General features: G+C 41.1%; 1 protein-coding gene across 3 annotated transcripts; it reads left to right on the top strand.

Annotated features, from left to right (window-relative positions):
* The first annotated feature begins 4,007 nt into the window (after positions 1-4,007).
* Positions 4,008-25,830, top strand: TM6SF1 (transmembrane 6 superfamily member 1). 3 transcript variants are annotated; one of them, XM_068203814.1, is made up of 10 exons: positions 4,008-4,158; positions 7,656-7,759; positions 8,259-8,356; positions 9,711-9,814; positions 10,672-10,754; positions 12,111-12,232; positions 16,697-16,801; positions 18,807-18,899; positions 19,850-19,969; positions 25,446-25,830. In XM_068203814.1, exons 3-10 carry the CDS (start codon positions 8,336-8,338, stop codon positions 25,635-25,637), a joined length of 840 nt encoding a protein of 279 aa, XP_068059915.1. In that variant the 5' UTR covers positions 4,008-4,158; positions 7,656-7,759; positions 8,259-8,335; the 3' UTR covers positions 25,638-25,830. The 3 variants fall into 3 exon arrangements, with proteins under 3 accessions (XP_068059915.1, XP_068059914.1, XP_068059916.1); XM_068203813.1 differs by lacking the exon at positions 4,008-4,158 and adding an exon at positions 5,482-5,724; XM_068203815.1 differs by lacking the exons at positions 4,008-4,158; positions 12,111-12,232; positions 16,697-16,801; positions 18,807-18,899; positions 25,446-25,830 and adding an exon at positions 5,549-5,724 and having other exon boundaries at positions 19,850-19,935.
* Positions 25,831-25,901: the final 71 nt, after the last annotated feature.

The raw sequence follows: 25,901 nt of genomic DNA, 5'->3' as shown, positions 1-25,901 counted from the left end.
CATATTACTGTTCCCATCACTTGAATTACCAGTAGCATTACAGTTGCTCAAATGTGTAATTTTTGATAACTACAGTTAATAACGGCCACAAAAACAATGTTTTATCCTTGGGCTTTTTCTTGTGGTTGTTATGATTATCTTCTCTCTGGCTTGCTTCCCTGTACTGTTGGGATGTGGGGTCTGCAGATAACAGATCCAGTTTTTGGAGCACAGGATCCACTCAGGCACAGAAGACTCAGTCTTAGATCTGAGTAATACTAAGGGCAGGGATTAAATTTTATTCTTATGTCTTGTAAAGTGCCTATTTAATGTTGATTTTAAAAAGCTGTAATAAGAGAAACTGGTATTTTTTCCCCTCTGGTATAAATTCACCTGTATTCAAAAACTGATCATAAGAATGCAACATTCTCAGAATTTTAAAAATTCATAATGATTCTTTGCACTATCATTTCTACAAGTAATTCTTGTATCTGAGGATTTTATTTTGCATTTTCAGCTGTGCAGCCTAGCTGTCCTGGAGTATTAAGGTAATTATGTATCTTGTGCCCTCTATTATAGTGATACTTTTCTCATTTTTAGTGGCAGTACTAATGATTTGTACTTCAATTTCTATTACTGTATGGTAATTATTACTTACAATACACTGTTACCCTAAACATTCCTGCTACTTAAATAATTTCTGTGAAATTTTTCAGAATTGTGGCTTAGAGATGTGTACATCTGATACAAATGTGACATGGAAGTTTTTGAGGACTCCAGTTGTGGAAGTAACTCTCATTTCTCATTCAGCACATTTGTGCATTTCATAAACATACACAAGGGGCAACAGCGACACTCATCACATCTTTTCTCTGAAAGTAATTACAAAACAAAACCAATTATTTAAGCCATAGAAGATTCTACTCACCACATACGTATTTTATATATAATTTCAAATACTGACATGGCTGGTTCTATGAAAAATGCTATACTTTGACATACATTTGAAAGAATTAAAAATATTCTGCTACTGCAAAGCTGAAGAAGCAAAGGAGAGGAAATTATTTTAATTATTATTACCGTCACGGCTTTATGACTGACCAGTGGCTATTTTGAGAAGCTATTTACCTTTCAATCCCTGCTAATTGTGTTGAGGCACAGCAGTGTTCAAGACAGAATCCTTACTTCCTACACTTCTACCAGGGTATTTAGCTAGCAGCTTAATTTCTACATAATTAACGAGATTCTTACAGAGAAATCGCACTTGTCGTTTCCAGTTTAATACAAATAGTACAATTGACATGCTCCCTTTTGATATAATGCCTATTAATGTTACTTTGGTATGTCTTTTTTTCCTCTTAACATCATTGTTTGGTGAATAGAGAGGTTGTAGCACAAAAATCAGCTCTGTTTTTGAGGTACTGATACTCAAATTTGTAAGTGGAATGGTCACTAATTCCTCTTTGGATTCTTCTTTGATGCTGTGATTGTTGTTGTTGAATCCCCCCAAATCCTCAGCAGATCAGCAGCACATGGCCTCCTGACCCCCACGTGAGCTGCATTATGTTGCCTCTGATGCTCCATGCAGTCTGAGATTTACAATACAGCATCCCTTATTACCTGTTACACCCTCAGCTAACAAGAAATTCAGAAACAGAAGAGGTTGGCTTTAAAGCTGTTAGAGGATGGCAGTTATGTGTGGTCTAAGATGCTCTCTCAACAAATTAACACATTAAGAAAAGACCCAAACATGAAGCTTTTAATTAATCTCTTAATTCACCTTTTAATCCATCTCTTAATTCACCTTTTATTCCACCATCTTATCTGGACTATTGGTTACTGACTCCTCTTGCCTTATAAACTCACTTGCATATACAGGAAAATAGAGCCTCCAAAATGTATCAGCTTAGTTCCATAAAAATGGAATGACACAAGTTGTTTTGTAGCAGGGTGGCATTTTGTAGCTGGCATCATAATGCAATGAAGGCTCGCTGCTTGGCAGAGCCCTGTGTGAAGACGAGCAGTGCTTCCAAGTGATATAAATAGTGTCTCTTAATCCTTGCATTGATCTTCATGAGCTTGCTTAAGGCTCAGCTACCTATGTTTGTTTAGATTACTGTGATTTTGATTTAAAACTGAGACAACTATGTTTGAATATAATGTTAAATCCTAAAAGTAGTCATGATGTAATGGGCAGTTATTAAAGGTAAGAGCTGCTTCTCAGGGTAAAAGTAGACACAAAGACCTAATGGCCAGTTAATCTCCTACTTTGTAGCTGACCATTAATAAATTACCTATTTTTATATTCTCCACAGTATTCTTTTCCTGGCACACTTACAGTCCTGACATCAGAACTGATCTGCCACCATTTGGTACAGAGGCTGGAGAGAAACAAATTCCATATGATAAGAAGGGATTAATGCTCTAATCAAGAAGCAAACGAACATCAGCCCAAGCATATTTGTTGCTTGTGAGTTGAGCTTTGCCAGCTGAGGGGCCACACAAGGGGAAATGGCTTCTTGCTGTGGCCAGGATTCCCAGTGAGGAATCTTGACATAAGGCTGATACTTGTGATTTGACAGAGAGTTGGGTTCCCTATTTTAAAATGACTATTTAGACAGAAATTACATAACTTCTGACACAAGAATGTTGCAGTGTGGTCAAGGATCAATCACCAGTTTTGGCACTGTGCTGCTGAAGGGACTATCTTTCACATGAAACATTAAGTTCAGAACTCCAGGAATCTCTTGATGTCAATGAATGTGATCCTTTGGCAAGTTCTGCATGGGAAGGAGTCTCCATTTCCATGTTTTCATTACTCCACTTTTCTTTCCTAAGCTTCACTGCAGTTTGTGTATGTAATTGTATTTTTCAATCTTATCCTGACATCTGATATTTCTAAATAGTTAAATAGTTGTTTGATTTTCTACAAGTTAGGGCATTCACATGTCTCATGATGATGTTACCATTTATAAAATTTGGGGGGGAAAAAAATAAAAAAAATATTTTGCAACATCAAGAAGTAAATATAATTGAGTATGTGACAAGGAGCTGGGAGGTTACATTTATTCTGGTGACAGCAGCTTATCAACACTGCTTTCATATAACATTATGATTAGGAATTATGTTGTTAAAGACACCCTATTCCTACCTTCATTTTTATATCACTGTTCTGGTACATGTGAATAGAGGGTGGTGTTACAGGCAGTTGAAGTTGAAGTTCTTCTTTCCCCTTCCTCCCCCACAAGAACACTTAGAGTTGTCAAAAAATGCATGTGTTAGTTTTTGAGGACTCCTGGTTTTCAAGTGAGGGTGTTGTTTGATCAGTGAGATTGTTTGCTCTTTGACTTAATTTCTAACTTAAGCCAAGTTTTGAACTATTTGCCTTTGGGGAAGTTGGTCAGTGGTTTTGGTTGGTGCCAACTGAACAAGTTTTCCTTTTTCTCTAGAATTGGTTTCATCTGTAAAAATAAAGTCAACAAGAATGCTGGTGGTTTTATTTTCTTCCTAAAGCCTGAAATAGAAGCCAGGATATTTTGGCACAGAGCAGGAAGGCCAGAGTTAGAAGGAACTGTAGTGAGAAAAAAAAAGATTTCTGATATGGAAAGTGTGGCACACCACATGCTCAGCACTGTCATGGGTGGACTTGGGGGCCTCCTCTGTCAGGACATGGAAAGGAACAGTGGAGCTGGAAGGCTCACTAATGTTTCTTTCGTAGGGTGAGAGATGAAAATGAAAGGGGAACACATGCCCTTTGGACAAACATTTCAAACATCCCATTTCAGGGGTCTCTTCACATCCCATTTCAGGGGTCTCTTCTGCTAACAGATGCTCATAATTATTTTTCTAATCAAAAGTGGATAGATCTCAATACAAAAGACTCAAACAATGCATCTCTACTGTTGAGTTGCTATGTGATTACCACAGGATATGCCTTGACATTTTCTACTCAGAAGTTTAAATAGGACTTGAGGAACAAGCTGGATGCAAATCAGAGCTGGAATATGCTGGCAGAGTGGTAAGGAAGAAGTTTCCCAAATAGTGTTTGACTTCAGAGACACAGGAACTGAGAAGCCAAGCTTGAGATGTGAATCCTGAGACTGCGCTGTGGCAGCTGCATACAAATAAGCAGCCTATACATTTGAAAGCTTGAGAAGTGAACCGGCTGTGCATTGAAAGGTAGGCATTTGGAGGTGGTAAATTTAGCCCTGACTCATCCAATGGCAATTTTGACACTTGGGTGGACTAAATTACTTTTAGGAGTTGCATCATGTTTTTATCAGATAGTTTGATTGAGCATGGTTTAACCCATTTGTATACTTACAGCCAGATTCTAGATCTTTCTCACTTGAAATAACTATGCAAGAATTTGTTTGTATAGAATAGATAGGACATAGATATGTTCTGGGTCACCAAGTTCCTTTCTGTGAGAGGTATTATATCAATTAGTCTATTGCTTAAACTGACCAAATTTACTGTAAAAGGCTTGGAATAACCTTTATTGCTCATAGCTGTTTCTGAAAACTAGTGACAGTTTCTTCACAGCTTCGTTCTTCAAATTAAAGAGTTCTTTCCTCTCACTGGTGTTAACTCCTCTAGTATTTACAAGAGAGCACTCTAAGCCAAGCTCCTCATGCTTTCCTCGCAGACAGGTGCCCTGTTTGCTCAGCCACCTTAGCAGCCCTCCTTTGTATCATTTCAACAGGAGGGAGTCTGAATTATGCCCCTAATTGCAGAGGGTGTTAATTCTTCCAGAAAGAGCTTGCCTGGCACGCTGGAAGTGCATTTGCTGTTTTCTTCAGGCAACACATTCTCACTTGCCAACGTCCTGGAATTAAATGCTCAATAACTTCTAGGAACAGCAGTTTTGATTTCTGTTTGCCTTGCACACAAGGTTCGTTCCACTGCTGAAACTTCTGTTGATATTGAGGTATAGGCAAAGTTTGAAGCCAAGAAGAAAAGGCTGATGGAAAAGGTCAAACATATACCTAGGTTTTGCTAATTTTTTTTGGCAATTAAATGGAAAAGATGAACTCATTTTTTTCCCCCAACATTTTTTAAACGCTACTGTCCTTGTTCATAATAACCCAGCTAAATACTGATGCAAAAGAGATGCATAATATATTTTTTTTTACGGGTTTCTCAGTGAGTTCTGCACTATCCGGACCAAGGGACCCTCTTCTCCTGTCATGACACCGGATCGCTGTCGCCGTCCCGGTTCCTCGCCGTGCCTCCAGCCCGCAGTTCACCCGCGGCGCCTCTGTCGCGGCGCTCAGCTCGGCTGTCACGGCAGCCCCTTGGCGCGTCGCCTCCGTCGGTCACCGGAGGAGCGTCCGTCCCCGCGGGGCTGGACCCGCACCCCTGTCCCGAGAGGGCGGCATCGCCCGTCGGGCAGTGCCCAACGCCGGGGCAGGGGCGAGGGGGAGCGGGGCGAGCCCCGGGGCGGGCGGAGGCGCTGCCCCGGCCGCCGGAGGAGCGCCGGGCGGCTCCGGTTTCCGAGGCGGATTTAACCTTTGCGGCGCGGGGCGGGGGGTGCCGGCGATGGGGCGGGCAGCGGCCGGCGGGCGCGCAGGGCCGGGGCGAGGCGGCGCCTCGGGCACGGCGCGGCGCTGGGCTGGGGCGCGCAGGGCGGCCGCCGCCTCCCGCCGCGGGGATGAGCGCCTCGGCGGCCACCGGCGTGTTCGTGCTCTCGCTCACCGCCATCCCCGTCACGTACCTCTTCAACTGCCTGGCGGCCACCGGCAGGTGAGGCGGGACGGGCCCGGCGGGGTGTTGGTACCGGCGGCGCGGGGTGAGCGGGACGGGGCGGGCGGCGGAGCGGGGCAGCGCGGGGCGGCCTCGCCCCGCCGCTGCCGGGTCCTGCCCGCGTCCTCTGACGGGAACCGAGCCGGGATGCGGCGAGAGCGGCCGCTCGCCCCGGGACCAGGTCGCTGCCGGTGGCCATCCCCCGGAGCGTGTCCCGGTTGCTCCGCGTGCGGCTGCCCCGGGCCGGCCGGCCTCGGGGGGCAGCGCCCGCTCCGCGCTGGGACCCGCGGCCTCCCCCGGGACATCCGCCACCAAAATCCAACTCTGTTCAGAGCGAGTGGGAGAACTCGCCGGCCCCGGAGAGCTCCCGAGGCGCGGCTGCCCGCGGACACCCCTCCGCCTGCGCGCGTCGCTGGAAGCGACCCTGCGCCCTCGCTCTGCCCAAAACCAGGATCCCGGGAGAAACCGCAGGTCTAGAAAAGGAAAGGCTTTCCTCATGGCAAAGCCCGCTTCACTTAAAGGTCTGCGTGGTATTTTGTGATCTGACAGCCCGGGGTGTTTTGCAACTTTACTGCACAAATATTTGCTTCTTGTTTTTTGCTACATCTGTTCCTTCCCCATTTTCCTCCTTCTGGCCCATAACTGAATTTTTTGTTTCTCATTGCTAGAGTAATGTCAAATAACACATGGTGACTTACTTGATTAACTGCCAATATTTATTTCAAATGATAGACTGCAGTGAAAAGTCACTGCAATATTAACAGCTGTAATGGTATGAAGAAATTCATCACTGGGAAAACAGACTAGCAGAAGATTCAAAGCATAAAATAAATCAACAAGCTAGTACTGCTCATCCTGACTTAAAAAGTATGTGTGTATATTTTCTGAAATATTTGGTCTTGCAAATTCTTTACAATAGTTTTAAGTTAAGTTTCCCTAAGGTTGATATTGTCATGATATAATTTGTTCATACGCAACTTGTTTTCTTGATGCAGGGTGGTACTATGTATAAAATGATGTACCAGATATTTTTAGCTTATGCTTCTGGACTTTACCTAATTTCCCCCTCCATTCTTTTCCCTTGCACAAGGACGTAAGTGAAGACTGAGGAGGAGAATCTTACCTTAAAGAGAGCTAAAGATAATTTACACCCTTAGATCTATGAAAAAAATTTAAATTGATTTTCCTAGCTTGCATTTTCTTGGGGAAGGAGACAAATTTGCTTTGTGACAAAGATTTTTTCTGCTTTATGCCACTCCCCCTGTATGTGCAGTAACATTATAGCCCCATCTCCAGAGAAAAGGTCCTTTTGCCTGAGCCCACCTGCACTGATCACTGAACCTGCTCAAGTGGTCCTGCTTTGTAGGGCCAGAGAGGTCTCTGGTAGCACTTCCATAACTGAACATTAGCCCAGATCCATCAGAGGTGCCCCACACTGCTACTCCTATTCCACAGGACTGATGTGATTAATTTTTGAGTTTGTAATCTCCTGAGTAGATAATTTATTACTGAGGTTAGATAAAATGTCCCCAGTGGTCCTTTTTGGCCTTGAAATCTCTGTGGGTTTGATCCTCATCTTTCATTGCCCTTTAATTTTCCCATAGTTTTTGTTTATTTTAGTATGAAAACTGATTTTAGTCAGACAAATCTGGATTTCTGGATATGTTGTTTATCCAGTTATTTTCGTATTTTCTTTTTTTAGCTGATCACACATGCAAAGAGAGGCACATAAACTCTGCAAAACTATAGGATGACTACTATGGCAGACTATGCAATAAACTTTAAAAGCTTTATCTTAAATTATTAAAAGTTACTTTATGAGTGTGTGTGTTTGAGGACAGCTGGCTGACAAAGCAAAATTCTATCAGTTTTTCTTTTAAATTCTTCTTCTTCTTCTTTTTTTTTTTTTCTTTTTTAACATACTGTTACAGTTCCTGGGTGATTGTTGCAGTTGGATTGCTGGTTCTGGTTCTTATTGCTCTGTCAGCTCGTGTTCTTGTCAAGAGGAAGCCACCCAAAGACCCGCTGTTCTATGGTATGTCCTGCAAAGCTGCATGGCCTGGCTCGCAGCAGTGGCTGCCTCACCCATGGCTTTGCTCTAGGCTGCTGTGGCTTGTGCACTTTGCCTTGCTCACCTGCAGAAATGACAAGTCATGCTTTCCTCTCTGCTCCTTTTTGCCGTGTTTTCTCCTTTCCAGGTGATGACCACAGTCAAGGCTGTAAACTTCATGTGCCTATGGTTTTTGAAAGGCTACACAGTCCTTTCTGCAGACACTGACCTTCTGTGGAGGCTGTGCCTACAGCTCCACAGAATTTCACATTCCTCAGAAAAGCTTCCTAAGAGCTGTGTTAACCACTAATTAAAAAAAATCCTGAGCTATATGGGAAAGTCATATTGCGTGTTGAATATCTGTGATCTCAAAGTTGACACATCCAGTTCAATAGATCTCTGCCTGACAATTTATTGGACTGTGAAGCAACTGTGTGATTCCAAGAATTTTTAAATTTAATTTTTTCCCTTTTTCCTATTACAGTTTATGCTGTATTTGCCTTTACCAGTGTAGTGAATCTAATAATTGGACTGGAACAGGATGGAATTATTGATGGATTCATGACTCATTACTTGAGAGAGGTAAATAGTAGTTTGGCTTACAAATGTAAATAAAATCTTCAGTATAAATAACTTGGTGTAGTGTTTGTCACAGAAAAATAGCCACTTACACATTCAAAACAGTCTTCTTGAATTTTATAGTTGACCTGCTTTGTTATTGTTATGGATAAAACCTTCATTGACTCACAGTCTACTGACTCATTTGGGAGAAATAATGTAGCTTTCAAGCTCCATTGTTGTTACAGTTAACTTCAGGAACCCTGTTCTGTGTTAAATTCTGTGGGAATTGAAGGACCTGCACATGATTTCAGAAAACCACAGAGAGCACTCAGGAGTGGATGAGTTACCACACCAAAATGTGTTACCAAGAAGAAAACAGAATCGCTCCTTTATTTTTGCCTAATCAGTTTACCAGAAGGAATTAAAGTAGAGTTAAAAAATGATGATGCCAGATACCTAGTCAGCAGAATCTGCTGGCTGCTGAATATCAACATCCACCAAAAATAGCTCAGTAAGAGCTTGACAGGAAAGTCACTGAAGTAATTGAAAAGATTCCATGAACTTAAGTGTGAAATGAGTTGGACCCTACAAGGTTATATGTTGACATCCATATATTCAGTACTGCTGTAAATCTCTAGGTTGCTAAATATATCTGTATTTGTTGTATGTTAAATCTATCTTTATTTTGCAGTTTTTTATCACTAAAATATGGAAAAGTCATATTTTCCTAATGTGGCAGAGTAAAGCTGACAGTCACACACAGGAGTTTCCATCTTGCACCCTTTATTGCAGATGTGGAACTCATTCAGTTCTGCCTGACCCTGCCTAGGTCAGCTCTGTGCTGGGACATGTGTATTGTCAGTCAGAAGCTGAAATGTATATTGTCAGTCAGAAGCTGAAATGTGTATTGTCAGTCAGAAGCTGAAATGTGTATTGTCAGTCAGAAGCTGAAATGTGTATCGTCAGTCAGAAGCTGAAATGTGTATTGTCAGTCAGAAGCTGAAATGTTTATTGTCAGTAACAAGCTGAAATGTTTATTGTCAGTCAGAAGCTGAAATGTTTATCGTCAGTCAGAAGCTGAAATGTTTATTGTCAGTCAGAAGCTGAAATGTGTATTGTCAGTAAGAAGCTGAAATGTTTATCGTCAGTCAGAAGCTGAAATGTTTATCGTCAGTCAGAAGCTGAAATGTGTATTGTCAGTCAGAAGCTGAAATGTTTATCGTCAGTCAGAAGCTGAAATGTGTATTGTCAGTCAGAAACTGTACCACTGCTTGAAGGAACATTAGTTACTTTTCAGACCTTGTTTCTTGCTGTCCTTTATGAATTGTTACTCTTGCTCTAAGCTCTGTGTCTTCTCCCACACCCCCATTCCCAGGGGGAGCCGTACCTGAACACCGCCTACGGCCACGTCATCTGCTACTGGGACGGCTCCGCGCACTACCTGATGTACCTGCTGATGGTGGCAGCTATTGCCTGGGAGTGAGTCTCATCTGGGCACTGCTCTCCTGGCTTGCATTCTCATATCATCTACAAAGGCCTTTCTTTTCCATGCAGTACTTAGATTTTTATTTCGGGGTGGTTTTGTGTTGTAGGCCAAAGCAACACCGTTGAAATTTCATTACTTTCAGGGGTTCTACCCTTGCCAAGTTACCCTTCCTCTCAGCTGACTCAGCCCAGAAAATGCATGGAGATGCATCTTGTCTTCACCCTGCAGCACAGTGTAGCACATCTACATGGCTTTGTCTTAGCTAAAAGCTGAAAAGTGATGTGTATTAAAAGCATGTGTGACAAAAAAAATTGTTTTTCAAAAAAAATTTATGATAGGAATAATGTATTACTTAGCACCATGATGATCTCTCATCCCTGTTAGAGACTGACATGAAGTTTAAGAGAAAAAGAGGTTATTTCTAGAGATTCTTATGCTTCTTGCTGTTGAACAAAGAGTTTCAGAGAATAAGCACTTAAATTCCAGAGACAAATGTACCTGTTGGTAATAGCAGTATTAACAGTATGGAATTAATTATTAATTGTCTTATAGTTTTGTACAGCCTATGATGTGCTAAGTAGTGCAGTCAGCCTTCAGAGGAGTGACACAACAGCAAATAACTGAGTATGCCCAAAGGCTGTACTGTCCATGTGACAACCTCGTCCCACAAGAATGTCGTGGGACATTCTCCATGACCCCTCTTAGAGGCAACAATCCACTCTTGATTTGTGGTACAGGTTTTAAAAGCCTCTACTTGGTAAAATACAATCCCAGCAATGAGTATAATATTTAGGGTAGAGAATTTTTAGAAACAGTTCAATAATTATGTCTTGTTTTCTTTTTCTAACAGACAAAGCTATAGAACCATTGGTCTCTACTGGCTGGGTTCCATTATCATGAGCATCATTGTCTTTATGCCTGGAAATATTGTGGGTAAGGAAGTAATTTATATGACCAGCTTTTTCCTGTGAAACATTTTCTAAATTCAGCATTGTGCTATCTATATTTTAGTGCAGTTTTGGTTCATTTCTGTAATAATGTGAAAGAGGCATTTTAGGAATATCAGTAAAGAGACACAAGATATTTTAAAATTTTAATATGAGGAAGAAAAGATGGAGACTGGGAAAAAAACCCCTTTAAATTTACTTTGTTTTCAAGGGGAAAAAAGAAAGTATTGTGTTTTGATATATCTATAAGGTTTTCATCTAAACTAGGTTTAAGTAATGAGACAATAGTGTCTCTTAGTATCACAAAAATATAAATCTTACTTTGCATAAAATTTCCAATTTGCTTAGAAGTCTGACTTTTCAACAGCTTACAAGAGGCACCCAAATCACCTTTAAAAGTCAAATCTGGAAGTTATTCTGTTTTCAAACTAAATTTAACATTCCTAGATTTCTCACATAAATCTGAGCATAGTGATGCTGTTAGAGGTGAGGATTGCAATAAAAATATTGACATCATTGGTACTGGCAGGTGATCCATTAAGGGTGAAACCTTTCTCAAGGAAAGATTTCCTTTTTAGCTGAGCTTAAACTGTTGCAAAGTTGACAAATGCTCAGCTGAGAAAAATGTTAACGTGTCCAAATCCTGCAGTCAGCTTTAGGGAAGGTCACTTTGGTCCTGCTTTTCATGCCAGAGGAGGAATATTCATGGTGCAGGGTGGGGTCAGCCCAGCTCCCTCCCTCCTCTGCAGATAGACCCACCACAGAGAAAAGCAGGTTTAGTGTGACTCTCCTGTCCTCTTTCTTCTTAGCTTCTCAAAAGCATGCCTGCCACCTGCCTTTCTGACACACAGAGTAGCCAGTGTCCAAGACATGTTTTCTTGGTTTACCTGAGGCTGAGGAGAGCTCTCTGAATGTTTTGTCCTCAGTACAGGCCTGTAGGAGAAATCAGCACTTTGGAAAACAAATGCAGTATCAGATCTTGAAAAACTGATACATTTTATCCCCCATTTTAAGAGAATGAGGTCTCTGTTTGAAGCAGGTTCCATTGAGAGATTTGAAAGCTGTCCCATCCTATAGGATTACCCAATGCAGAGTGACAGATGTGGCTTCCCATCTCAAAAAGTTCCTCATTCTGAAATGGCTTCCTGTCTCATAGGCTCTCTTTTACCTGTGTCTCTACTTCTGCTGAGGATTTGTGTCTTAACATTAGTGATTTATAATTTTTTTTTTTTTGTTTACATTACCATAGTTGCTTCAGGTTTGATGCTACATAGCATATTTTTTAATTCCTCTGCAACAGAGCTTACAAATTCTCATAAATCTTGTAATAATTTTTTAACAGGCAAATATGGAGCAAAAGTGTGTCCTGCTATTTTCCTAAGTATACCATATGTCTGCCTCCCCATATGGGCTGGGTTCAGAATTTATAACCAACCTTCAGTGACTCATGACACTCCAGTCAAGGTAATTCTATTGTATCTCAGTGCTGGCTACTGTTAGGGCAGCTGCAATAAGCTGGCTGTTTCTGGTGGGTTTTATAGGTCCCCTGGTGAGCATGGAATGTGCTGTGACTGCTCACTCTTATGACAATTGCTGGCTGGCTCTGAAAACTGCAAACATATCTATACTGCAGGACTATTTCATTATGGTGGAATAAAGAAAAAGAATCTCATGTCTAGAGTAAGGAACCCATTCATAGGTATAGTTGAGTTTCTAACCTCTATTCAGTTTCTGTCTGTTTCAGTTTCTTAGCTGATGAAAATACTGGCATTTATCAGCTTCATAAAGCACCACAAAATCCTGCAGAAACACTGCAGGGAAGTACTCTTCTGCAGATGACTTACAGATCTCGTGTAATTTAATAATTTTTGTATGTGCTTTCTGTAATATTAGATTTTACAGGTGAGACACTGCATAAATTGATACAAAAATTCTTTACGCATTTCTTGTAAAAAATATCTGTAAAAATTTTTACTTAAACCTTTTTAGACTTTTGCCTTTGAAATAACTAGATGAGTTGTAATAAGATTAACCGAGCCTTCAAAACTGTGCATTAAGTTTCTGCACTGTTTTATAAAAAAATGTTTAAAAAACTCCTGCAGTACATAGCACAGAACAGATCTTTTAGCTCTTAGTTGCTGTTTATTGCTGCAGCACTCCCTATCAGTTGTAAGCAATAAAATCAATATTTTTGCATGACAAGAGCTCCTGAGGCTCAGTCAGGTTCATTCTGTAACTGCAGACAGGGACAGAGATGAAGGATTGGTGGCTGCTGAGAGCCAGCAGACAGCCAGAGTGTGAGTGGCACAGAGGGACAGCAGCCAGGCAGGACAGACCTGCCCAGAGAGGTGTGAAACACAACATCCAGCCAGCCATCCCTTCTTCAGGAGGAAAGAGAAACACAGAGAGATGTTCTTATCTCCTCAGGGCTGAAGAACACTGACAGAATCACAACTTTTAGGGCAAATCCCTATGGAAGGCAAATTGGAGGAATCTTCAGGTGCTAAACCTTCTACTCTCCTGCACAGGCTTATAGGAAACCTCATGTCCCAACCCAAAGCCATTTGAGCTCATTCATTTGAAGGAGCCACTATTTCTGGCCAGAAGCACATTCTTTACCCTCATCAAGTGTAGTTAAAGGTAGTGATGGCAATTTTTATTGCACACATTATGAGAACAGCCTTTGTGTGGAGTGTGGATGAAGGTTTCAGTTTGTTTTCCTGGTATTAAGAATACTACAGAAATAGCCAATATAGAAAATGTGTGATGGACTGATTACTTGCTGAAATACAGCCATGTCTCCTGGGCTTACCAGGAGATAAACTGCTTACCGAGGTTTGATATTTTAATTTAGTCTATATTTCAGAGAAACTTTGATTTAATATTCTGTTTCAAAAAGAGAGTTCAGGAAAACCTGGTGACCTGAAAATTTAACATTGCACTTCTTCGTGAATCCTTTCTTGGAAACCTAAACTTCCTTGCCCAGAAGGTTGTAGAAAAAGCCTTGATTCCTTTCACTGGGACCTCATAGCCCACCCAAGCTGTTTGTTTTTCAGAAGTTGTATTTAGTCTTCACAGGTAAATTATGCTCCATATCTGAGCATACCTTTCAATCTTAATGTGACTCCTCATGAATTTTTCATGCAACTCTTTCAGTCCCAAATTAAGAATTGTTTCCAGGAAATAATTGTGTTCAATGCTACTAATCAGTCAGATAATCATTGTAAGCCCTGAACATACCAGTAGATCATTTGGAATTAGCTGTAAAATTTAACTTCTTTAAACTATAATTTTTCAGAGCTGGCATTAAAAGATTTAGGAAGAAAATGTAACAATGGTTTTAAACATGCTATAGTTACTATACAGGAAAATACTTACATGAAAGCAACAGAAGCTAAGTGTATTTTGTTGGCCAAGGTATACATTGCTATAATATAATTACAAACTTGTTAGTTAAAAAAAATAATCACTGTGGGGGCAGAGGAGAGGAATTCAAGTTTTGGTTGTTTTCTAATAGAGGGATGCAGGGGAGTGGAATGGAGCTATGCCCTCATTTGGAATCAAGCCCAGCTGTGCTGCAGTCTTTACAAAGCCCAACAGATTTATCTGCAAGTATATCAGCTCAGAAAAGTTTAATGGAATTTTAAAATCTTTAACAGAATTAATACACAATTTCAGATTAGTACATGAATTCTGAAGGGACTGACTTTTACAGACAGCACACAAGATTATTCCAATTCCCTAAAACTGATGACATAAGAAGCCTCTCAGAAGTTATGGAAAATAGCTTTTTCCTGGAAGTGAGAGAAATTGCAAAGTGTGCCTAGCGACTTCCTTGCTGCACAAAGGAATCCCTGGGGCTGCAGGGGTCTGTGCAGAGTTCAATGTTGTTTGCAGTACATGGGAAACCCGTGGCAGGCCAGCTCTGCTTGGCCAGCGTTCTTAACATGTAATTGGGTTCAACATGGGGTGATGGGGCTTTGCTGGGTAAAAGAAAGGTAAGGAAAAACTACTCTGTAGCTGAGGCCTGTCAGCAAAGTGCAACCTGTCTTTCAAATTCTTGCTTCTGCTTTTTTCCTTTTTTTAAGCTTTTCATTTTCATTTTGTTTGCATGCATGCATAAAGAAAAAAGGTGTGAATTTTCTGTACCCTGGCAATTTCACAAACTGGTATTGCACCAAAGACTGCTTCTACTTACAGTGGCTGTCTCCAAACCCTCTAAGCACAAAGTTCTCTTGTAGCCTTGTGATTACAGTAAATACACACATCCATTTAATATTTAAAGAGGAAAATTGAAATATTGGAAAAGAGGAGATTATATATATCTCTAAGGTTCATACATAGTTCAAAAGGGAATGAAAACATATCAGCTTTCCACTATCCTAGGTAGTCTACTATTGAAAATTCTTTGTAACTCAGCCCTAAGCAACCTTTTTCTTTCATAGGAAGAAATATTTGAATATAGGCATCCTTGGCAGGTAATATTAAAAATACTCCCATACCAGTACTCTGAATAATGTGAAGTGACACCCTACTGCCAAAACCTATTACTTGTGTTAGAAAATCAAACAAAGGTGTTACTTTTTTTTTTTTTTCTGAAAAAGATCCTTTAAAAGAAAATCAGAAAAAAATAGTTATAAAAAGGATGGCTTATGTTTGCCACAGCCTTATTTTTCTTAATCTGTAATCCAGATCTTTTAGTATTTACTCAGAAATTGTGCTTGCAAGCTTACTTCTCCTGTTTCAGTAAATTTATTGTGAGTGTCTTTTAACTGTGCTTTTAACTGTGCCCCTGCATCCTAATTTTTGTTTTGCACTTTGGAGACAATTCCACAAGTGTATAACAGGAAGGAAATCAGGTTTTTCTTTTGCCGTCTGCATGCCAACAATCGGCCAATAAAAAGGAAGAGGAAATGAGTAACACATATACACGGGGAAGTTTTCCCTCTGAACTACAGAAAGATACTCTGATGTGTTTATAATTTTGTCTGTGACTACACAGTGCAGAAAGTGTAGCTCAAATTATTTCCATGGACACTGTAGGTTTTACTGTGTAGGCAAAGAGATGCCTTTGGTTCCCCCAAGCCACCTTCCCCATGAGACATGGGAACAGCCTTTGCTGTGCAGAGTGTGAGCCCCTCCCCGTGTCCCTGCAGCAGGGGGGATCCCTGTGCTGAGGAGAGGAGGCACAAGATCAGAGCCAGGCCTTGGAGGTGCCTCAGGGCCACCCCAGGAATTCCCAGTGACAGAATTTCTGTTCAGTGATAGAAGAGGAAGGGTTTCCACATACTCCATACACACACATTTTGTTCTCTATTTCTGCACTGCACACTGACATACAATATTTGCTCACTGAACTCAGCAGAGGACTCAACCAGCCACAGAAAAGCTTTTATTTTATGCCAGTGATAGTCCATTAGTTTTAACAGTGTCACAAGCTGCTGAAAACCAGCATTCAATAATGAGATGGATCCAGTCCTTTTACAAAGCATACTAGATTGAACTTCAAATGTTTGAGACAAAACCTACATTTCCAAGGCTTTTCTACATGGGGACATTCAGGAAAACAAATTATTTCCAATTACAAAAAGACAATTTTGAAGAAGTTATGCTGCTTTAAAGCCTTAGGTGATTGCAGAGTTAGTGTTCATTTGATTTAGGTTGCTTGAAATGACACTAATCTGTATTGAGATGGCTTCAGTTGGATCCATCCATTTCTAGAGTTTACTAAGATTAATTTTCCTCACTACATCCTGTAAAGTCTGGAGTCACCTTTTTAGGTGGAAATCTTTCTGCCTCTCAAATCAATGGATAGATGTGATGTTTCATGATGTTTCACCACTCCACCCTCTTTGCAGTGACTGATCTGGAGTGAAATACAGTGACAGGGAACCAGGATGTACCTACTCAACATGTTCTGTGTTGCAGGTGGTTCAGGAAGTCCAGAAGAAAGGACTCTTAAGACGACCAATAGATTTAATGTTAGCTGCATACCTCATTCTAGCCACGGGGTTTTGCATATTTAGGGGCATGGTAAGTTGAACATATTTTAATAATTTAAGATAATTTTCAGTCGAACTTTTAAATTGAGTCTGTATGAAAAAGCATGTACAGTGTGGTCAGAGGAAATCCTGTGACATTTGGGTTCAAACAGACCTTAGATATAAAAAGATAAATTATATATGATAACTATTGGTGCTTTGCTTCTCCATTTTGTGATGTGTGCAGCATGTTTTTCAAAAGGAGATGCACAACCACCAGAGTAAATAGCATCCCAAGAGGAAATGAACATGACCTGAAACTGTTTTCATTGGTCTGTTGTTCCATTTATGGCCAAGAACATGGACACAAAGCAACTAAAGTAATTCTGTATTCATGTTTTTCTAAGCAGTAACGCATATTTAAAATTATACAAAACCAAGTTAGCTTACACTGCATGAGATAGAGAACATTTTCACCTAAAAGGGAAAAAAATTATCCACATTGTGAACAACACACATTGTTTCTACTTACCAAGAGACAATTTTTAAAAATGGTTGCTCACTAAGCATAGTTGATGGAATTAAAATTTCTGAGGGAAGGAAGTAGTACTGAAAATGCTTTCAGGAGTAAATCCAGTCATAGGTAAATCTATTCCCTTGTCAGCTCTAATGCATTTTCTGTCTTAAGCAGAATGAAACTTGTGTATCATTCAGTGAGAACAGCACAAATGTTTAGGCATCTCAGATAACTGCCTGCTTGCTTGACTTGTAGGTTTGAGCCTTTCTAGAATAATTCAAGTAGGAGGTAATGATAAATACCAAGCAACATTTTATTTACCTAGCACAGATCGTCCTTTTGTAGTTGTGCTGCTCACATTCCTCTCTCACCTCCTGTTTCTCTTGAAACTTGCCTCTCAGAAACATTTTTTTCTTCTAATTTGTCAGACTGCTTTATTTCTTATAGATCATGTTACTTCAGAGCACCACTGAGACAGGTTAAATCAGCTGATTTATCTGTAATTTCACTGTGGAAAATACTGGTCTCAGAGGAATTTTTTTTTTGTTGATTTTGAGACTGTGGTAATTTCCATACATATTTCCTTCACCAAGCAGGAATTGCTTACTGGCCTTGATTATACATACAGAGATCAAACATCTACAACAGAGATGTTTACACAGAACATCTCTGTGTAAAGTGCAGGAACAATAATTTTGTGCAAAAGTTCATAAAACACAATCCATTATAGTCCACTCAGATCTGCTTCTTGGATGCCCGTGTTGGAAAAGAACAGGGAGGAATATTGACTGTAAAGTTTTGTATTGCCCCCTCATAGCCACACAACAAATGCACAAGAAATCAAGCTGTACCAAACTTACAGTTCAGCCCTGTAGCTCAGGCATTAACAGTGCCACAGACAAGCCCAGGGACAGCTGCTCACATGGATTGCTAGCTCAATTTAGAGCACAATTTTTTGTAATAGTTTTAAGGCCTACCACAAAAAGGAACTATTTTTTATCCATGTTTATTTGGAACTTTTTCTTCCTATAGGAATGTAAAATCCAATAATCTGTCCTTTACTACTCTCAAAAATTATTACTTTAGGTAACACCTGTCTCATGCATTGCTGCCTTGTCCCAGTGCAGCTCTTTTCTTGGACTACATCCATAGCTTGCTATCCTAAAACTGGGTGCTTATCCTGAAGTTTCCACTCTTAGAGCAATATTCCATTGGAAGGTTCATTTGGTGGGATCAAAGGCTATTTATCAGGGCAAATCTATAGCAATTATATTTTTACAACAGCATAGACAACTGGCTGAATTCTCTTCCAGTCAAAATCTTCGAAGCAGGCTGCCAGCATTTCCTCACAAACCCACTGAGCAGGAGCTGGGAGGAGGCTGCATTTCCCCTTTTATTTGGTGATCACACGGATCACCTTTGCAAGCTCCAGGGTAGCTGTGCTGCAGACCACGAGCGCACCCCTAGGGCTGGTAACACGTGTCAGGTTGGCTGGTTTCAGAACAAATTGATCACTGGAAGCTGTAAAACCTCTTCTCAGATTGCCCTGGACTGCCCTGCTGAGCTCTGCCGGCTGTACATCCAACTGCACGAGCCCTACATAAAAGATCCTGCTGCCTATCCCAAGCTTCAGGTAAAGCACTGACCACGGAGTGGTAAGGAGGGATTTGTAAACAAAGATGAAGCCATGGGTTTCAGAGATGACAAGATCAATGTGGGAGTTATCATTCATGGCAAATTAAAGGGTATTTTCTAGTACCATTTCTAGCCATTGTAGGATACCAACTGCTCGTTGTGATAAGCTTAACTTAGGTTCAAACTGGTTACATGGAGCTACACATCCTAATTACTCAGGATTCTTTTAACACAGCCCATGAAACACATCTGTATGCTTTTTATGTTCATTTCACTTCCTTAGAAAGGCAAAGCAGACTTTCAGTCTGGAATTATGGAGCAAGGAGGGATGCAGTAGGACTAGATTCCTTAAGCTCTCCATTGCACTTCCATCCTCAGTGACACACTGTTGAAAAAGGGCACTGCATACAAAAAGCATTGCAGATGAGGGAATGTTGTTCTTTAGTTCTGTAGAATTTGACATTCCTTTGCAAGCCTGGCTGCTGCAGGGGGACAGGGCCCAAAGCAGTCAGAGGACACAGGGGTGAGGAAATGAGCAGAAACCAAGTGTCACTGTTGGATGAGCTCTTTCTGGGAAAGGGAGGGCATGGCTGTGTCTCACAGCTCCCAGCAGAGAGTGCAGTGGAGCCTGACAAAGGCTCCCTGCATTAAGGAGTTAAACCAGGCCATGCTTTTTGGCATGATCTCAAGATAGTAAGGGGCAGGAATACGTGTCCTGGGTGAAGTGTGTATGGAGGGGGCAAGGAGACAACAGCCACCAGTATCAGGAGAGACCTTAGGGTAGCTGGATCCAGTCAATAGTATCCAGGTGTGACGAAAAAGCCTGGGAATCACTGCTGTCAGAAGTGTAGTTTTGAGTAGTCTCAGCTTCTCAGTGAGCAGCTTACTGATTTTTAAATGCATCTCCCTCACACTGCAAAGGAACTAATATGTGTGTTTGAAATGCAGATGCTGGCATACATGTTCTACTCGGTGCCATACTACGTGATTGCTCTGTATGGCCTGCTGGTGCCTGGTTGTTCCTGGATGCCTGATTTGACCCTTATACATGCTGGAGGACTAGCTCAGGTATTTCTTCACAAATTCTTCACTTTTAAATTACATAATAATAAGTAGAGACCTATGGAATCAATAAGGGCTTCATCTTCCCATGTAGGTTTTGTGCTGATGTAACTGAGATCACCTTTTGTATCTGTAAAAACCCCTTTATTTAAGGGAGCGAAGAATCAAATCTACTACTCTCTAATGACCACATTCTTGCTTTAGCAGACTTCTCTCCTTCTACACAATGTTTTTATTGGGCTCATTTAAACCTCATTAAGCACCATGCACTCTTTAGCTGGCATCATGAAGGAAGCCCATCTTAAAGCTGTGACAGTCAATCGTAAGAAAAACTCAACAAAACCCAAACACAACACAACAGCACAATACATTGTTTCCATAATATGTGTCGGTCAAGTAGGTAGTTTGAAATATATAAAGAGAAAAAGTATCTCCTTGTCACACAAAATGTACAGTATCAGTGGATGGCGTTGAGAGAACTCAGGGAACCTCCTGGGCCACAAACCACAGTAACACCCAGAGGTGTTTGTGTTCCCAACAGCAGACAATGATCATTTTTCTTTTACTCATTCCATTCTGGTTCTCTTAAATAAACAACTGTAGTTAATTACTGAATGGGACTGATGCTTATGAGAAGACTGACCAAAACAAAACAATTCAACAGGAACTAGCAAATGACTTATGACAGACAGATGAACATTAAATAGATGAGACAGGGACAATTGGTTTGTTCTGTACATAGGAAATTAAATGTGTGTGCTCAGAACATCCAGACAACGCAGCAAATAAGCACGATAATCCTGCCACGATAGTGACAACATAGGGACACAGCAATAACTGTAATTCAAATACCACTAAGAGACAAACACAAGCCAACACTTGGTTCCTCAGGTCTGAGATAATCATGGATACAAACTAAAATCCACTTTAATTGCCCAATAAGAAGGGTGGACTGACATTTTCTATTTGGGAGCAGTTACCACAGAGAATAGGACTTCTTTTTTCTTCTTTACCATTTTATAGAGAATCTTGAACTAGCATGTGATATCAAAACAGAATGTCGCAAACATTAATGAGGAAGTTTAGATGCTCAAAAGGTATAAATATAGTACAACTGTGTTTGGCCAAAATCTAATTAAAAAAAAAAAAAAAAAAAAAAGCACAAGCTAGCTAAGTAGGCAAGGCTGTGTCAGTGTGTCAGGAACTTCCTCTACTGAAAGATTACTCAGGTTCCATAAATTGCCCAGACAACCAGGAAAGAAACCACTACTCCTTCAAAGATTTTTAACACAAGAGAAAGTAAATCAGAAGTTAGTGTGCCAACTATCACAACCTTGCAAACTTAGCAGAAAGCTCAGCCTCCCAATCTGGAGGTGATTTATTTTTTGTTGGTTTGGGTTTTTTTTCCTCCCCTTTTGTATGTTTCCTGTAACAAATAATCACCTTTCTTTTTTTTTTTTTTAACACTACTTTGTACCTTTTAGATGTGTGAATGCTAAACTTTGTTGCTGAAGTCTAAAACCCCTCTGTTGTTCTTTGTGGTTCTGCCTCAGGATGTCCATTTACACATTAGACTGACACCCAACATTTCCCATTTCACTGCTTAAAGCTCATCCTGGCACCAGCAAATGCTGTCGGCTGACAGAAACTGATTAAGAGAACTCTAAGTTGCTGTGCACTCCTCACATTTTATCTTGTTTCAAAAAACAGTTCTTGACATTTGGGAAGGGTTTTTGTGTCATTTTGACTTTAATGCACTGCAGGATGAACTTCAGTTATCCTACAAGTGAACATGATTTAATTGATTTGCCTTAGTAAACTGTGACCAACCTGGGATGTAAAATGCACATGACAATGAATTGAGGGCTCTTTCTTGATTATTTGGGTGCTTTGTCATTTTGAGGCAAAAAACACATTTACAGATTTGTCTACTGTTACCTTAAGTTAAAACACTTAATTAATAATTAAAACATATGTAGTTACCAAAACACACTTGGCTTCCTCTCACAGAAAAGGTCCAATAAAGGTAAGCAGTGGGCACTGCTCCCTGGGAATGAACACTGCTCCTACAGATGGGGAACATGGAGATTTTAATTATTTTTATTTCTATCATTGTGATGTACTTTTTACAAAAACAAGTCACAAAATACCATGTGATGCATCTAAACTAAGAACCTCCAAAGTGCCTACTAGCCTTTCACACAGACACACATTTACTGATTTTCAGAATTACAAATAACTCTCAGCTGGAATGACTCCATTACTAACAGTCAGACTCCAGAACCAGTTGTGACCCAATAATTACTAGACTTTCTGAAGCTTCAGGAGGAGCTCTTTAAAGTTCATGAGAGGGACATACCAGGAGCTTTGATTACACAAAAGGGTCAGAACAGCCTCTGAACTTAATGGAATTGGTATTTCCCTATTCAAGCGAGCCATGGGAGAAGGGATGAGGAGCCACAGCTTTACTAGCCAAAATCAGTTTCACCAACTCTCTGCAGCCCATTTCTCTGTTTTCTCAAGTGTAGAAAGTTTACTTCTATTCCCTCTTAGTGTTTTCCCTAACCCTGCCTTTTTTGTGGCTACTTTCTGCAGTGCTTCTTGTCTACCAGAGAGCCTAAACCCAAGGAATGTATTTTTCTAGGTTACTCCCCTTCTATTTGATGGCTTTCTTCAGCTCAAACCCTTCCAAAGTTACAGTCTCTGCCTGGTTTTAGTCAGTCTTAGAGAGAAGGCACAGAGTGAAGAAGGACTCCTAACCTTTCCCCGGGTCCTTCTCTGTTCTTAACTACAGGGTAAAAAATACTTGAAATATTGCCTGTGATTAGGCAACAAGGCAAAAAGTATTGTAAAAAGTCCAACTCCAGACTGCTTCATACAGACAAGCAGGTCAGTGAGAAGCAGGCAGACACAGACTGCAATTGCCAAGCCACATCCAGCACCAGGCAGCTTCCACCTGCTGGGAATACCTGAGGAGCAGAGTGGCCAAGGCTTCAGGGGTGACAAAGGCTGGATGTTGGGCATGTAAGGCTACCTTAGAAGGTTACCTGCAGCATCTCATCTGGTTGATTTCTCAGCCAAAGCTCAGGGATTTGTTGGAGCCTCAAAATTCCCCACTTGGAGAGGGGGTCAGTAACAGAAAGCACCGAGGAATGGCTTATTTGCTGAGAGACCCCAATCACAGCAAGGTAACAGACTCAAGGTTTCTCTCACTGAGAGCCAACCTACTGCACACAGGCACAGAGCTCTGCAGGGACTGACAGCTCAGAATGAGGGGTTTGGTGCCAGTCTGCCTGAAGGAAGAGCAGCACTGGGCCACTGGTGAGTGAGAGATCTGCTTTTAAGATATATCCCCTGCTCCAAGTAAGAAAAAAAGAGGAGAAAGAAAAAAAAATAGTAGCAGCAGAGAACAGTCATGAAAGAGACATACAGGTGATTAAAGACATAACACAATTTTCACAGAGTCAAATCAAATAAATTAAAAAAAAAAAGACTTTACAGACCTAAATATCCTCCTTGGTAATGAAAGAAGAAGCCATGTGTTACAGTGAAAAACAAGTCTAATAAACAATAACTTCATTATATGGTGCATCATTCACCACTAAAAATCTTTGTAGCCTACAGACAGGACATCATGTTACTGCTTTTTGGTTTTACAACAATTAAAGCTCACTAATGTGCCACAACTTCTGTAAGAGACAAGACCACACAGTAAGGCTTAGATACTCAGGCATCTTGGAGGCTCTGGGAGTTCTGGGTCTCTCAGAAGCATCCCCTTACAGCTCCTTCTGACAAGGTTTACTGTGAATTATGAGAAATTTACTATCACCTTACTCTGATGCACAGCTGGCCGCTCTCGCAGAGAGGCAGACCTCGCCATCCTCCACAGAGAAGGAGCAGCTTTGCAGCTTGTTCACCCCAGACAAGGCTCTAAAATGCAACCCAAAGGCTCTCAGTGTCTGGGGAACACCAGACAGCCCAAACCTCCTGCCTGCAGCCTGCTGGCAGCTGTCTGTCCGTCTGTTGCCCTGTGCTACGAGAGGGCTTTGCTGCTGAGCTGCTCTGGCTGCCTGGGCTGAGAAGGCTCCCAGAGCAGGAGAGGGACAGGGATTTCAGCAAGCCCAGCCAGGTGCCAAAGGCAGGGCCTGCCTGAGGCAGGCGAGAACAAATGGGCTGCAAGAGACAGAGTGAACTACCAGGCCGAAATAAAAAGGCTGCTGACAGTGTGCCCCTGAACATCTGTTTGCTGTGCAATAGCTATTTACAGAAACATGCTAAGTGGCACTCTGCTGAAGTGTGTTTGTATTTGATTTCGTTGATTACTTTGTTTCCTGGCTCAGGTTTGCTCAGTGAGCTCTCCCAATTCAGTTGAGGTGGTTGGAATCGCCTGAAAACCAATTTCCGTTTCTGTTTTGATGGATGGTCTCAGCCTAACCTTTTGCTAGGGTGGTGTATTGAAACACCTGCACTTTTTTTCCCCTTCTACTCTGCTGTGACCAGAACCGTGTTCTACGTGAGGCCAAAATGACTCCTGCTGAAGCCAGAACAGAGGATGTGATTTGACCATAGTCTGCTCCTCTGTGTTCCTAAAATCCTGGGCTCCCAGTGCTCTCCTTATGATCAAATTGATGTTCATGTTCTCAGATCTCCGCCACTGCTAGCTAACTAAATAGTAATAAAAAAATTGGACACACAACAGTTAATGTGAATGAGCTGTGGCTTGAAATAGCAGGTAACAGATGGAAACAAAAGACACCAACTATCCTGACACTTCTATCTTTAAATGTTTGTTTATCCTAAAAATATGCTTCAGGCCAGCAAGCCTGTCTGTGCCCATAACCTTCACTGTATGCTCAATCTATACTTCAAACCAGCCTCAGCCTGAAACCCAAATATTGCAGACATTTTCTGAAATCATCAGGAGTTGTGGGATCAGAATCTGGAACAATCTGGGTTTAAGATTAAAAAGTCCAAACCCAAACCAGAACTAACACAGGTTCCAAGACTCTCCTTTCTAACTTTACTCAGAGTGAGTGTCTGGCTGCTCCCACTGATGCCTAACTCCCAACAACCTTCCCAGGCAGGTGGGTGAGAGCCCTCCCCCTGATTGGGCTCTGCAGGGATGTGCCTTCAGTGGCCACTTTTCTGGGGAAGGACCGTGGACCCTCTGACCCAGAAAGCCAGGGTGAAATCCTGTACCTGATGAAATGATCAGTGCCATCATGTGCATAAAACAAACATCTTACCATGCCACTGATGGTTCCAGTTATGCCTCATACACCAAGATATTAATGATTTTAGTTTAGACTGTATTTTTATACCACTGTGCAAAAGTATGATGGATAATTCTGGAATAAGAATAAGGGCTGGCTTGGGAAATGTCACTGGAGATGCAGACTTGCATGCAGATTATGCCATCTTTCCAAAAATATACATCAACTTTACCTTTTTTTTTAATATATGTGTTATATACACACCACAGGCTCAATTTTCCCATATTGGTGCTTCTCTTCATGCTCGAACTCCTTACATCTACAGAGTCCCTGAAGAAGCAAAAGAGTTTTTCCTGACATTGAACATAATATATGGGATTCTTCCCCAGCTGTTCGCTTACAGGTGTGTCAACAAGCCAGAGTTTTTTATGAAACCGAAACAAGAAGAAAAAACAGACTAGCAGAACTGTTTCCAGCTCCTGTCCTTGGCTGTATATATAATTGGGTTGGGATGTAACTGAACTGCTCAAATGGAACCCAAATGAAGCGTGTAAGATGTGTAAAATTGCACAACTGTGTAGTCGCACGGTCTGCTCTGTTTATCCTACTGAAAAAGGGAAAATAAAGACAACTGCCTTTAGCACCACTTCTCAACATTGTGACTTTGCAGTGCATTGCCAGTTCCCACCGCTATTTTTAAGTAAGCTGCTTTGACAGTTTTAGAA

This window comes from Anomalospiza imberbis, chromosome 13 (assembly GCF_031753505.1).
Source record: "Anomalospiza imberbis isolate Cuckoo-Finch-1a 21T00152 chromosome 13, ASM3175350v1, whole genome shotgun sequence".
Classification (NCBI taxonomy): domain Eukaryota; kingdom Metazoa; phylum Chordata; class Aves; order Passeriformes; family Viduidae; genus Anomalospiza; species Anomalospiza imberbis.
This window is presented reverse-complemented; position numbering and strand designations above follow the sequence as displayed.

Coding starts and splice junctions, on each gene's coding strand:
- TM6SF1 (XM_068203813.1), top strand. CDS start 5,633: ATGAGCGCCTCGGCGGCCACCGGCGTGTTCGTGCTCTCGCTCACCGCC. Junction 8,357..9,710: donor TGACTCATTACTTGAGAGAG/GTAAATAGTAGT, acceptor CCCCATTCCCAG/GGGGAGCCGTACCTGAACAC. Junction 9,815..10,671: donor GTGGCAGCTATTGCCTGGGA/GTGAGTCTCATC, acceptor TTTTTCTAACAG/ACAAAGCTATAGAACCATTG.